Source organism: Trachinotus anak, unplaced genomic scaffold (genome assembly GCF_046630095.1).
Source record: "Trachinotus anak isolate AG129_WGS33_773 ecotype Australia unplaced genomic scaffold, CSIRO_AGI_Tana_v1 ptg000004l, whole genome shotgun sequence".
NCBI lineage: Eukaryota > Metazoa > Chordata > Actinopteri > Carangiformes > Carangidae > Trachinotus > Trachinotus anak.
In genome coordinates, this window is record NW_027273855.1 from 20,427,154 (window position 1) to 20,441,556 (window position 14,403).

At 40.8% G+C, this 14,403-nt stretch overlaps 1 protein-coding gene across 4 annotated transcripts in view; it reads left to right on the forward strand.

Moving 5' to 3' along the window:
- dlgap4a (discs, large (Drosophila) homolog-associated protein 4a) overlaps positions 1-11,822 on the forward strand; it is an 85,207-nt gene extending 73,385 nt beyond the window's left edge. For all 4 annotated transcript variants that reach the window (XM_071476818.1, XM_071476815.1, XM_071476816.1 and 1 more), the window contains 6 exons: positions 3,422-3,849; positions 3,947-4,044; positions 5,395-5,831; positions 7,571-7,662; positions 8,115-8,267; positions 9,320-11,822. In XM_071476818.1, coding sequence (XP_071332919.1) covers positions 3,422-3,849; positions 3,947-4,044; positions 5,395-5,831; positions 7,571-7,662; positions 8,115-8,267; positions 9,320-9,544 — 1,433 coding nt within the window. In that variant the 3' untranslated portion in view covers positions 9,545-11,822. The remainder of the gene's footprint in view (positions 1-3,421; positions 3,850-3,946; positions 4,045-5,394; positions 5,832-7,570; positions 7,663-8,114; positions 8,268-9,319) is intronic.
- Positions 11,823-14,403: the final 2,581 nt, after the last annotated feature.

The following is a 14,403-nucleotide window of genomic DNA, read 5'->3' on the forward strand; positions in this document are numbered from 1 at the left end:
GGTCTCTGAAATGAGTGACTCACAGGCAGATACTGTCCACGTCACTTGTCTCATATTTGCCAATGCCAATGTAGAGGGCTCCAGCTAACAGCTACAGGATTGTCTAGCAAAAAGTTGGATTTGGTTCAACTTGCTGCAACATTGCTGGCATCATCTAGCAAGGTGCTGCCTTTGCCAGTCTCATACATGCAAACCCACATTCCCACTGGATTAGTTTATGACATGAATTGGTGTATTTTGACTGTGTACCTCACAGTCATCGCAACAAAAGATAACATTGCAGGTGTCATAACTTTCCAGAATTGTATTATCCTCCCTGATGGTATTATAAACCTCTGTGCAGTGCTTTGCTTTTAACAAGTTGTGTGCAGGTAACAGTTGTGTTACTCAAACTGGACTTCATGGATTGTTTTAAAACAATTCTGAATGGTTGCTAACACTGTTTTCTGGGCCATTCTTGTTGTACCTTAAAACAATTGTGACATTTTAGGCTCAGTCACTGTTGCTTGCAGTGAGCGCTCTGCAGTTTCCCCAACTGTATAGAAATTCGGCAGTAGTCCAGCTACTGACCTGCTGGGGCAGCCAGCTTTGGAATTTAGCAGTTAATCATTCACATCTCTAATTTGGACTGTTGTTCATTCATGCATTCGATGGCCGGGCCTTGATTGTGATAAAAGACCTGATAATTGAAGGTGGGGTGACCTTTAGGGTTCTGGAGAAGGAAATGTTTCAGCTGGAGGCTATTTGCTGGCCCTGACCCAGACATCCACAGTCTGGGCAGCTTGTCTATCACCTAATTACCTTTTGGCACAATCCTCATAAGCAGGCATGACACCACATATTGCAGTAGAACAGCAAAATGGATTGTGCTATTTGCTAAATGTGCAAATAATCTGCAATTAGCCCACTTCACTATGACCTATTTGTTGTTGTTGCTCATAAATCGTGCTATTGTAGAGCTAAGTGAGAAATGCACGTGTGGAGTCAACTTTTGATGAATATTTGGCTCAGAAGAGATGATCTGCTTCAGTGTAAATATTTATGATAAATTTTATAGCTTTGTGGGCGTAAGAGACACACTGCAGCCTTGCAGACACAACAAATGGGAGGCATGTGTTAAGACTCAGGGTGTAATAAGACACATTAACTTTGGGAATGTCATGCATCTGTGCTATGAGTGTCTCATTCTTTCAGAATAAATGTTCTGTTGTTGGCTGCAAATGTTCTCTGAGGCAAAATTGTCACTGCAGGTCAGGGCTGCATGAGTGACTTGTGAACTACATAGTGAATTCCACAGCTATGTTTGTGTATATTGGTGGGATTTAATGTGGGCTGTACTGGTGCTGTGACTCACAGGCTGATGACGGAAGTGCAGCGCCCTCAGAATTGCAGGGTGTTAGGTTGCTATTTAGATTGCAACCACTGCTGGAGAGAATAAACACTACATTTTCTTGAGTTACTTTCTTGGTCAGCTAATTTTAAAGAAATAGTTCATCCATCATGTATGAGTGAACACTGTTATAGGGCACTTTCACACTGTCGGGTTATCAGTGAACCAACTGTTTAAATACCATCTACACAATCTGCCCTAACGTCCCCCCAATACTTAAAGAAAGCCTGCAGTTTTTCCTGGTTTCTCAAGTTGATTTACTGAAGTTGATTCTGTATCATTCACCACAACCCTGCGTCCAGACTGATGACAGGAAAAGAGGCACCAGTCCCATTCCTTGTGCCTGAGTCAGATAGTTCTTACTCACTAGTAATCCACTTTCAGGCCTCATTTTAGTTTCTGTTGAAAGAGTTTGTGAATCCGAGGTTCACATGTCTGTGTCAGAATGTAATTTAACCTTAAGCAGTCTTCACTGTGTGGGCTTGTTGGCTTTGGTGGCTTATCTCTAGTTTGAGCAGGGAGTAGACACTTGTTAGTATTGATCTGTGTTCATCATTAACATTAATTATTCAATTCAATTTTATTTCTATAGCGCCAAATCATAATATACATTATCTCAAGGCACTTTACAGGGCAAGGTCAAGACCTTACTTTGTTACAGAGAAAAACCCAACAGTTCCCACAAAGAGCAAGCGCTTGGCGACAGGGAGAAACCTCCAACAGAACCGGGCTTGTGGGCGGCCGTCTGCCTCGACTGGTTGGGTTTAGGAGGAGAAAGGGGAGGTGGGAGGAGGAGAAAAGAGAGAGAGAGACCAGGAACAGCTGTATAGGTAATGGTGTTATCAATAATAATGATAGACAACAGTGGTTAATAGTAATGATGAGTAGTGGTGGATCTGGATCCTGCTGCTCCAGAGGCAGAGATACCTGTAGAATGAGGACAGAGAGAGGGAGAGAGAGGAGAAGCAAAAACTACGGGAGAGAAAAAAATACAAAGTTAATGGCATAAAGTAATCGAGAGAGAGAGAGAGAGAGCGAGCGAGCGAGAGAGAGAGAGAGAGAGAGAGAGAGAGAGAGAGAGAGCCCAGTGAATCATGGGAATCCCCCAGCAGTCTAGCTCTATAGCAGCATAACTAAGGGATGGGTCAATTATAATTTCTTTAGTTTATTTACTTATTGTGTTTGGAATTAAACAGTTAAGGATGCAGTCAGCATTATCAATCAGCATTATTTACAGATTGTCATTCATATCAATAGTGACGAACTGCAGATTCAATTGTTAGTTCTCTCCAAGCTCATTGCGACAAGTGATTCCCTGCGCACTGTAATTTCACATGTTGTTATTATAAATAGATATTTATCATAGCTGCAAAATATGGCTCACTTTATAGTACAAATGCAGTCCTTGTAAATTTACTGATGGGTTATTTCATTGAGCATGTGTATGTGTTGAATGTAGTTAGATTCGTGTTTTCATTTGTGTTAATGTCATGTAGGAGATTGTTATCAATGCATCTGGTGCTATGCAACCTGTTGTACAGGATTACTGTGTGTTGTTGTTAGCCTGATATTCATGGTTCTTTAGCTGGAAATGCAAACAGGAAATCACAAAAAGGACATTTTAGTTCCCAGTTAAAGTTCCTGGAACTGTTTGGTTGAAATGGCTTTGAGCAGAGAAGAGAGTTGCCCTGTCAGACAGTCCCCAGTGTAAAAGGACTGTGAAGGTGTGGTATGTAGGGGATGATCCCTTGAGACAGACTGACGTCAATGGAACACAACCACCAGGAGGTTTACAGGAAACATAGAGGTAGCTTGAAGTACATCCTAATACAGGCAGCAATAAGGGCAAAGTGCAGGTTTGTTTTTCAGTTGAGCCATGTTTATGGCTTTATGCTTTGGCGTTCAATAGGCACCAACTTACTTATGTTTAGTCGCACAGTTTTATTTTACTTTTGCATTCTTTTTGAAGCAGGTTTCCCACTCTAAGCTCATTGTTGTCTTCTTTTTTGTATCTGCTTCTTCCGCCAACAGTCAGCAATAGGAAGGCTCCTCCTCCAGTCCCACCCCGCACCACCTCCAAGCCCCTCATCTCAGTGACGCTGCAGAGCAGCACAGAGTCAGCCCAGGACACCTACCTTGACCAGCAGGACCGTGGCAGTGAGGCCAACAGCCAATCAGGACGCAGCAACTCCTCTGACAGTCTCTGTAGCATCCGCACGGGCAGCCTGGCTAAGGGGACCCAGCCTCCACCAGCTCCTGTCCCTGCTGCAACCCCTGCGCCCGCTGCAGGCTCTGTACCTCCTGTTCCAGCCCCTCGTGACCTCCCTCCCACCATCACTGTTGCCACCGCCACCACTTCCACATCTACCCAGCTCCAAAATGACACCCTGAGCACTGCTGTCATTCTAGAGCAGCTGCCAACTGCACCCAAGAGGAAACTGTCCTCGATCGGAATTCAGGTAAGATTTGTCTACTTTTATAGTGGGATACATTCATGTTTGGAGAAGGGTAAAGCCACCTTAACACTTGTATGTGACTGCTTCTCGGATTTTTCAGGTGGATTGCCTTCTTCCAATTCCAAGAGAGGAACCATTACCCCTTGCTGCACCCCTAAAATTTCAGTCAATTGGAGTTCAAGTGGAGAACGGCAGGCCGTAAGTATACACTCACATTTGACATAACAGTGAATGGGAAGCAATAAGTATTGATTTGGTGGTTTGTGTATTCCAGTCTTCATAAAGATGTTGCAAAGACAGGATGTACTTGATAAGAAATAAAAGGTATAAATAGTATAATATTGCCATTGATGGTACCATTGCATGAAAGTATAATGAGACTTAATATGCTACTGATTTTCAAATGGCATCTTTAAAAGACTATTTGACATAAGGCTTCTCTATGCCCCGCATAGTATGTTACACTCTTGTACACATATGGCTTCTACATAATGTGAACAAATAGAGCAAAGAGTATTTCAGTATTAAAACTGTGTGTGAATCAGTCAGGAAAAGTCTTTATTCAATTAGTGAAAGATTAATAAAATAAATCAAAATAAACAAATCAAAATAAAGCCAAAACTTAGTATGAGAGAGGGTAGTGGTGGAACAAAGGTTGGGCAAGTGGGCTGCTCGATCCCAGACTGGCAGGATAAATCTTTGTGAGGAAAGTGACAGAGCAGCAAGCACTGAGGTGCCCCTGAGAAAGATCTCAAACCTCTAAGGGATCTCGTATTTGCTTTTCAGCGGCTGACAGGTCAGACTATGTTTGTACAGAGCAGCTCTCAGGTGTGAATGTATGTAACTGTTAGTGTGAACAGGGTGTTCCTGGAAAAAAATGCTGGCTGGCACTGGTGCTTTCCTGGTTAGATGAAGGTTTAAAAACCAAATATTATACATTTCCCACACAGTAACATATATTGATATCAGAAAAAAATCATAATATTGATATAAAGACTTCTGACCCTGCAGCCAGGCCTGTGTGTCTGAATGCGCTGTAGCTTTTCCCTTCATAACTGTGCACACTCAGTGTTTTGCTGGTGAATCTGCAGCCTGTGCTAAGTGAGTCGCTAAGGTCATTCAGCAGTCAGCCTGGCAGCAGCACAGCTCTCTGATTGATGTCTTTTTACTCTTGTTTTGACTGAAGTGAGATGAACATGGTGAGAAACTGGCCATTTAAACTTTTCCAGTCCACTGTAATTTCCTTTAATCACATTTGTTTGACAGCCCACTTCCTTTTCTCCTGCTCATTATCTCTGAAGCCAGCAGTCTGCTAAGCTTTTATGTTGTATACCTGATCTGTTGTTAATTTCCCTGCTGCCCCATCCTCAATACCGTGTCTTCCGACTCTTTGCAGTAGATGATGCTCTACCATCATCTGCCATAAAGATGTGTCAGTTGAACTCACTGACCTCAAACTGTTACTGTGGACTATGTTTGACATGTCACTTCATTGTCTTATTTATTTAACTGACTGTCAGGAGCTGATGTTTATGCATGTCTCTGCAGTCTCAGCCGGGACAGCAGCATGGCCTCCAGACAAAATACAGAGACTGAGCCTCAGGAGCCCCAGGATGCCGCACCCACAGAAAACAACACAGCCAACTGCACCAACAGTCAAACAGTGAATAGCTCTGCGCCCAACGGACAGGACAAAGCCATGGCACAGCAGCCCCTTAAGCACACCTCAGCTCCAACCAGGATATCCAAATCACCCCCGGAGACTCTGGATCCGGCTTTAGACCCATCCTCGTTGCCACCGCCAGACCCCAGCCTGGAGACCGGAAACTGCTGCGCCCACGGAGATTCTGTTCAACCCAGCACGCCATCTTGCCTCCGAGATGGTAACTGGTTTCTGAAGCTGCTGCAGGCTGAAACAGGCCGCATGGAGGGCTGGTGTCAGCAGATGGAGCAGGAGACCAAAGACAACAAGCTCTCAGAGGAAGGCAAGTGACAGAATTGCATGAAGTGGCTATCAAAACGTTTAGGTCCTGTTTGCACCCGTCATTTCAAGCATCTCGCATATTTAGCTACATATACATATATACATGTCTCTGTTGGCCAGATCACAAATCTGATTGCAGTACATGTTGGTTTTCCTGGGCCATCAGGATCAGCCATGATCCAGTTCAGAGGGTGGTTGCTAATGAACCTGCCTCAAACATCCTCCTGAGTTAATTTGAACGATCAGATTTCAGTCTGTCCTGGATACTTCTTGGGAGCATTTACACTCAGCTTTTTTTAAGTTTGCATAGCTGTCCGGTCGGCCCATCACACACAGCATGTCGGCATGTTAAAGGGGTCAGTTTGTGTATGGACAGATCAAGAAAATTCACACACGTGACAGAAGTTTTGCATTAAGAAAAGCATTTAAAAGTCAAATTGCAAATACTTTTAAAATCCTCCAGTGAAATGACAGATTTCAGTTTAAAAATGTTCTGCAGCTCTTTCCATTTGTAGGGAACATAGTGCCTGAAACCAGTTCTCCCAAGGTCAGTTAGAACATGAAGTACAGCATGTTAAAATAGTCTGTGACCTAGTATTGTAAGTACTGTGTAATGAGGCAGTTTTGGCAGTAAAGCCTCATAGATAGATTACAAACAATGCAGTTTTCCTCTGTCAGTATAGGAGGATCAACCATGATAAAGTGCACTGTGATATGCAGAGACAAGAAGCTTTAAGATGGGAGAGGCATGCAAGAGCAAGAAATAGATTGCAAAGTGGCCTTCCAACTAGCAAAGGAGATGCATGTTTTGTTTTTATACATAAAGTAAGTAAAGTTAAATAGTACAAGGAGAAATAAAAGTTATTTATATTGCACCTTTCTAGATGAGACATCACAAAGTGCTTCACAATAAAAGACAAAGAAAATAAACATAAAACAGAGGCACAATATAAATGTAATAAAAAAAAAAAAAAGTACAGTAAATGGCTTGTCAAGTCAGTGATGTGATGAATTGAATTGATGCCCCTGTTACTGAAGTACACAGACAGCAGATTAGGCCAGGCCTTGTCCACGTTGACTGTGGACAATGAGGCCAAGCACGACAAACTCAATACTGCTGTTGACTCACAGTAATGCCGCTCATTAGAGTGTGGAGTAAAGCTTTATTTTAGCTGTAATAGAGCCACTGCAGTCATTTCACTCTCTGCTCTCCCAGAATACCACTCAAGCTTTTAGGCAGATCTATCTCTGCAGTGTCTTAAATATGAATGAGCAAGGAGCAGACTAGCAGTAGAGGCTCCCATCAGATTATCATTCCTCCTGCTCTCTGTGGACCTGAATTATGAATTTCCATTTACATGCAAATATTAGGCGTAAAATAGCTGAATAAAGAGTACTTTGTTGTCCTCCCTTAGATTGAGTTAATAAATTACTTCTAAGAAAATCATTTACTGTCACAGAATGTTTAATAGTAAATGTCAGCATAAATATTTCATTACTAGACAGTAGGAATAAATTCTATGCAGTCACCCCGTCCTGTGTCTTGATGTAGCTGTCAAACCCTTTATTCACTGTATCTCTAAAGCGCAAAAGGACTGGTGGTTTTACTCTGGGCCTCAAAGTAGAAGCCTTTTATGTCCTTTTTGTAGTGTTATGTATTGTTTTTAAGTTTGCAGTGTTTTTTATTTCTCTGCTCGTTGTCAGCTTGTTGATTTATCATGTTATTCTCTGCTTTTGTAGTGTTGGGGACCATTCGCAGTGCAGTAGGCAGCGCTCAGCTCCTCATGTCACAGAAGTTCGAGCAGTTCAGAGGACTCTGTAATGAGAACTTGGTGAGCGGCTTCATTACATCCTATTGAATCTCTCTTGATATGTTACCCTACTATACATTTTTGTTAGCTTCTCAAATTCTTATTGATCTCAATTTGCTTTCATCTTTGTCCCACCAACATAACTGACACGCAGAAGTTTTCCTATTACATTACATTTAGAGAGGAACCCAAAACATGAAATCCTTGATGATTTATTCAGTCCAATTTACTGTGATAGATGATCACTTTACTTGACTCAATTATCGATTGTTCCTTCCTGTCAGACTTTCTCTATTACAGATCTAATATTACTGAAATTTAATAATCTGAAAGTTGATTGGTGTCAAATGTGTGCTTGAAGGGAGGCTGACCAGGAATTATGTGTGTGGGGAGGGATGTCATTAATTCTCTCTGATTGGGTCAAAGCCATTCATCTATCACTTCTCTACACTGTCTCATTTTCATCTCACTAGAATGTGAATGCCAACCCACGACCAACAGCACAGGACCTGGCAGGGTTCTGGGATCTGCTACAACTCTCAATAGAAGATATCAGCATGAAGTTTGATGAGCTCTACCAACTGAAAGCCAACAACTGGCAACTTCCTGAGAAATCAGAGAAGAAGGTAATAATTGGTGCCTGACAGTATTCAAAATACTAAAGCTCTTCCAGGTAGTAAGTCAAGTAGAGTTGTTGATTTATAGTTGATCCAAGAGGGTTAATAGGAGTTCCACTGCAGACGTAGGTTTGAATTTATAGTTGGGTCAGATTTCACTCGTGGATGTCACCTGTACAACATTAAGCTTTATTGTGCTTTATATTCCCCACAGTAATTGTGTTTACATTCTCTCATTTAGTTTGTGATACAGAGTGACAGTGAGATACACGTGTAGATTTAAAGAACTGGAGTTACATCCTGGTTACTTATGTTATTTTGCTGCATTTTGTAACAGAATAGGAAACTACTACATTACTACAATTATTGTGTTTACATTTGTCCATTGATGCAGTGAGTATAAGATTTGCTTTGTTATCGCTGAAAAGGAAAAGACGACTGAGAGTCTTTCTTTAAATTCCTTAATTTTGTCTTAACTCACTTCACCAGCATCAGAAACATGTAGAGGAAAACACAAGCAGCCAGCCGCTGTTCTTTCTTTCCTCACTTGGTATCTCTGATGATGCTGTAACCCCAACAACGTAACTTTATGGACTTCGCACGCAGCCATTGTAGGAAATGGTGTAGCCCCTTAACACACAAGTGTAAATCCATCTGAGGTCGAATAATCGATGCCACTCAACAAAACGTTAAGCAGGAAGTATTTTGATTAATTGATTAATTGTTTCAGTAAAAATGCTGAAAAATCACTGCTGCCAGCTTCTCAAAAGTGAGGATATGATCATTTTCTGTTCCTGTAAATTAAATATCTTTTGGGTTTTAGGCAAATAAAACAAGTTATTTGAAGATATCAGCTTGTCATTGGGAAAATATGAGCATATCTCACAATTTTTCGTTGCAGCCTTACTCAAGCCTAGAGGAGTTTACTTGTGCATTAACTTCATAACTTTATAAAGCCATGCTTAATAGCTTACAAATAACAGCATATCACCACCGAGGCTATTTTCAGCTCTTTCTACACCACACCTTATTCCTCTTTCTTCTTGATATGATTTCCTCAGGATGAAGACAAGCAGCTTCCATCATCTGTGCCAAAGAAGCAGTCTAAGCCCAGACTATCAGCAGGGAAGGACAGGAGTGTGGACTCGGCTGTGGACAAGCAACGGCAAGAAGCCCGGAAACGGCTGATGGCAGCAAAGCGCGCGGCGTCAGTACGACAGAACTCCGCCACAGAAAGCGCTGACAGCATTGAAATCTATGTCCCTGAGGCCCAGACCCGCCTCTGAGAGTTAACCAGCACCAATCATTGAGGAAAATCCTGACTCACTTCAGACATTCATTGACACAAGTACACAAACAGATCTGAGGCAAACACACAGACGAACAACGGATGCACAGAGGCCGATCCCTCATAGCAGCACAGCTGATGACAGGAGAAATTTGGGGATCACAGGGCACCGAAACAATCCAACATAATGCAGAACCATCACCCTGCTTCAGTGGGACAGAAATAACATTGACAGATGTTTAATACTATTGTTATTATTGTTATTATTGACATTATAATAATTATTATCTCCTAAAGTATATCAAGACTGTCTTAAATGTACAAGTATCTTGGATAAGGACATCCTGTACCTTGTGAGCTGAAGAATCTTGATATCCCAGAAGTTTACTCTCTTACAACTCCCTTCACTGCTGAGTCTACCGGCAAGTTGTGGCTGCCTGGTTTACGAGCTGAGCTACCATCCACACACACTCAGGACACACATGCAGGTGTACTCACTGTCCACAGAGTCTTCCTGTTCTCTATTTGTATTAGGCTGCCACTCGTTGGGTGTGGTGTGTACGCTTTACTGTGTAAGAATTCTAAGATGGCGTTAATGTACTCAGAGGTTTAAAATGCAGAGAACCAGAGGAAGGCAGTAGCATATATATTATAAATATCACTCTATTACAATGTTCATTTTGTAAATGTTGTATACCAGATTATTTGTTAGAAAGAGGTCAGTGTTCAGTACCAAGGTAGTTTTTTATAGATCAAGTACATGTACTGTCATGATATATTAGCACTTGATGCAATCATCCACTCCACCTCTCTCTCTTCCTCTCCTTTTCACAAACGCACACTACACAGTCTGTGTCTGTGAAAACCCATTGTTAAAGTCTTACATTTGTTTTGTTTTTGTGAAGGGATGTGAGGACTGACTGCCCAGCCAGTGAGCTACAGAGGAATGTATGAAATGTATGCATTTACAGCTCATGTTGACTTGATCACTGCACTTTTCCATTCACCTCAGATCAAGTTCGCCCACCTTCGTTTGCCTGACCATTCTGACTTTCACTGCATCCTCGTGTGATGTAGGGGACCAAGACTCACCACTTGATATGGCATTCCCATTCAACCAGACTACATGTGATAGGGTGGGGGTTTACATGCTACTGGAAAGGTAATGGAATAACATAGCAATAATTAAATCATATTAGAAGAAGCAATGCAGTAGGTACCCAGTCTTAAATGATTTAATTCAGACTCTCCAATAAGACTTTCTTAGCATGAAGGATGAATGTTGATTTCTTTTATGAACTGACTGTCCTTGAAAAGATTAAAATCTCAGGTTGAACACTCGAACTCATCAATAAAACCACTATGAATTGATTATTTATTATATATCGTCAAATGAACTGGCCAAATGCTCAGAACCATCGCCAAATGTTTCAATTCCAGACCTACTCAGTGTTCTTTAATAAGAAAAACAAGTTCACCTAAGGTTTGGTTCAGTGAGGTACAGGCTTAATTTGACTGCTAAAATCAGCCGTCTCCTTCACTCCCCTTTCTAGCAGCTTGAACTCCCACCCACTTGTTGAGAATGAAGAACTGTGGTACATTTCTAATTTAAATTTTAACGTCATTCGACACGTTTTGTGACTTTCATTCAAAATGAGGTGAACCTAAACATGTCTTGACTTCTGTAACTATATAAGAATTAATGGTGCTGCGAGGGATTTCATATTGTGCCAAGATGGCAGTGAACATCAACATTTCAGTGTCATTTGATAAAGCTTTTATTTAAAGTGATTATTTTATTTAAACTGCTCATGAGTTCAGCTGTCTGTGTGCGCATTCTCAGCAAAGTTTGTTTGTGTTTGCTTTGGCTCACTCCAGATATGCTATGCCTACACTTTAAGCATGGGACTGGAACAGTTTCCACTTTTCAGTTTTCTCAAATGGAAACACAAGTGCCAAGGGTACATGAGTGGAACGGGGCATAGCAGTTACTCATGCACAAGTGTAGGTTGACTCACTAGTTTTTTTTTTTAGTTTTTTTTTCTTCAGTAAGAGCTGGCTCTCCCCCTACTGGGCAGTCCTTGCGTGACACTCCAGACATCTTGTTCTGCTCCATTTTGAATCCTTAGTTAATATCAGTCAAGAAATGAAATTGAGCTGGGAATGCTGACACAATACCAAGTTGTTGATTTTCTTATTCTCTTATTTGTATTACATCAACAATGGACATGTGCATTTCATTGTCCAAAGAAATCATTAAACATCCCTTTGCTACATGTCCTGGTCATCATTATTGCTGTCTTTTTTATTGCACTCATCCATAATACAATGGTAATATTAACTGCTAAGTTAATATTACACACAAATAAATCATAAGCATTAGATTAGACCTTTTATTGTTACTGTGTAATCTCTAAAAGCATGGCCTTCTTACATATAAAAATATACAAAGATCCTTGCCAGTGAATTTTCAGTACTCCTTTAAATGAGTCTTGCAAATGATCTGAAACTATTCAATCTGTGTGAGGCATTCAGGGTATGTACTGTACGTAAAAGTTTATAACTGTGACAAATGGTGGAAAGTCCTCTCAGTTTTTCATATAATTTGAGAGCCGGATCCCTTTATTTGCCCACATACTGAACTTTTAAGAGAGTGTGACCTGATCAGGGAACTTCAGTTTGTTTACCAGTACTTCCTGAGTTTCAAAGGGCTACAAAATGGACAAACAATGACCAGAAGGTGCAACTCTGGAGAGAGAATATATGGATGTGCTGTTCAACCACCATGTGGACAAGGCGGCGTTCTCTGGATAAGTCATTTTTAGAATTTACAGAACTGTTTGAAACACAGTTGGTGTCAGTTGGAAAACAAATGGGTCACTGTGTGTGCTTGATGGACAGAGACACGCTGAGACTCATGAGCCCATTCTGACTTTAATACCTACCCTGTAGTGGCCATCTCTCTCTGGCCACAGATCCACTCTTGGCATCTGTCCTCTCAGAGATCCAGCTTGGAAAATGAGCAAAAACTATGTAGTTCCAGATTATCTTGTACTGACAAACATTATTTTACAGAATAAGCACATATCTTACAGACAAAGGGTTGTTTAATGTTATGGTGTATTAGTTAGACACTGTGAGGCTAGTTTCTTTTAAGAGAATAAAGAAATGTGATTGCAATGAGTTATGTGGCATATTTTCTGTATGAAATAAGCTGTAGAATTAAAGGGGAATGCCACTCATTTTTGGGATGCATGTATGTTTTTCCTTGGATATATGTTTAAACAAATTACCTCAATTCTATTATTTGTTGTTCTTGGATCTGGAGCAGAAAATTAGTGTCCAGAAAACCTCTCTGTGTGATCCCAGAGCCACCCCTGTTTCTTTCTTTCTTTTTTCTTTTTCTTTCCTTTTTTTTTTTTTTTTTTTTTTTGGTGCACTGTTGTTTTTATTGTTTTATAACTTAAAATAAAACAGGGGTCAGCAAAACACTTCCATTTGGTCCAACTTAGTATGTAGTCATACAAGAAATACTCTTTGTAGTAGAAACAGCAATATACAATAGTTTGTGGTTTATTAAATTTTTTATTATGTTATACACAGACTGAAACATGTATTAATATATAAATATATACCGATATGTACAGTAGTTCAAAGGGAAAATGTTATATATTTTATATTACACTGGATTTCTAAATTTTTGGAGTTTGGGGAATTCCCTTTGCTGTTTCAACATGACTGCCCACCCTGCTTGCCTCACCCCGACCTATCCCCTCCACCCCCACCTGTACCTCCTCAGTTAGGAACCTTCCTAAGCAAAAAGGACTTGTTGACTACAGCTCGGGTTCGAGTGGAAGTCTGAGTGTTTTGAACACAATATTCCTACAGATGGACAGAGGAAGAGTGGATTACACAGCAGGGTGTTTTGAGGAGGTTAAATAGATGTTGAGATGCTTTTTTGTCCTGGTGTAAAAACTGTACACCACTGGAATCCAGGACGACCACAGCTGCTGTTTTCAGAGCATTTCCTCAAGTCCAAAGCAGGTGAGTGTTTTTGACCTGGTGGAGTTTTCCGTTTGCTGCAGAGACTTCTCTTCACTTTGAAGAAGTGTAAGTTAGTCTGGACTGATACTGTGGGTCACCTGGAAAAGAAATCACACACATCTTAATATTTTGAAAAATCATATGAAAATCAACAGTCGTTACCAGGTTTTGGGGGCAAATTTACTCAGCTTTGGTAGCAAGAATCTCCAACCACACACACCATAAACACCTATTTGGTCATGGTTTAATATTTGAGTACATGATCTCCAAGAAAATGCATGTTTAAATGATAGGAACTTGTCTTGTTAAGGCTGACTTCAGATACAGAGCAGTACTTCAGTCCTGTCACTAGAGGTCACCACAGATCTGCAGTTCAGGCATGATCTGTGATCTGTCAGCTCTTGGTTTCACCTGCATTTATTTAGATTTGTCATTCTGAGTTATGATGCTGTATGTGCAGTCACAATTAGAAGTGATCAAATACACATCAACATGATATCATTTTTACACACTTTAATTTTGAAATAGATTCCAGATCTAAAGGCCCTGCTGACTGAGATGAAGAATGCATTTAGGTCGGGGATTAAAGAGGAGCTGCAGAGGGAGAAGACTGAGCTGAGGAGAGTCACATATACATATACATATTGTAGTTTTCATTCACGGTCTGGTTTTTTCTTTTCGTTTCTGCTCTGGTTTTATTCTGAAATCGCTGACCGGAAGTAGTGGGTCGCCGCTCTGACGCTTCTTCTGGATGTTCCGCTGGTTGCTATTTTTTTTTTTTTTTTTTTTTTTTTTTTATCCACAATGCAGTCT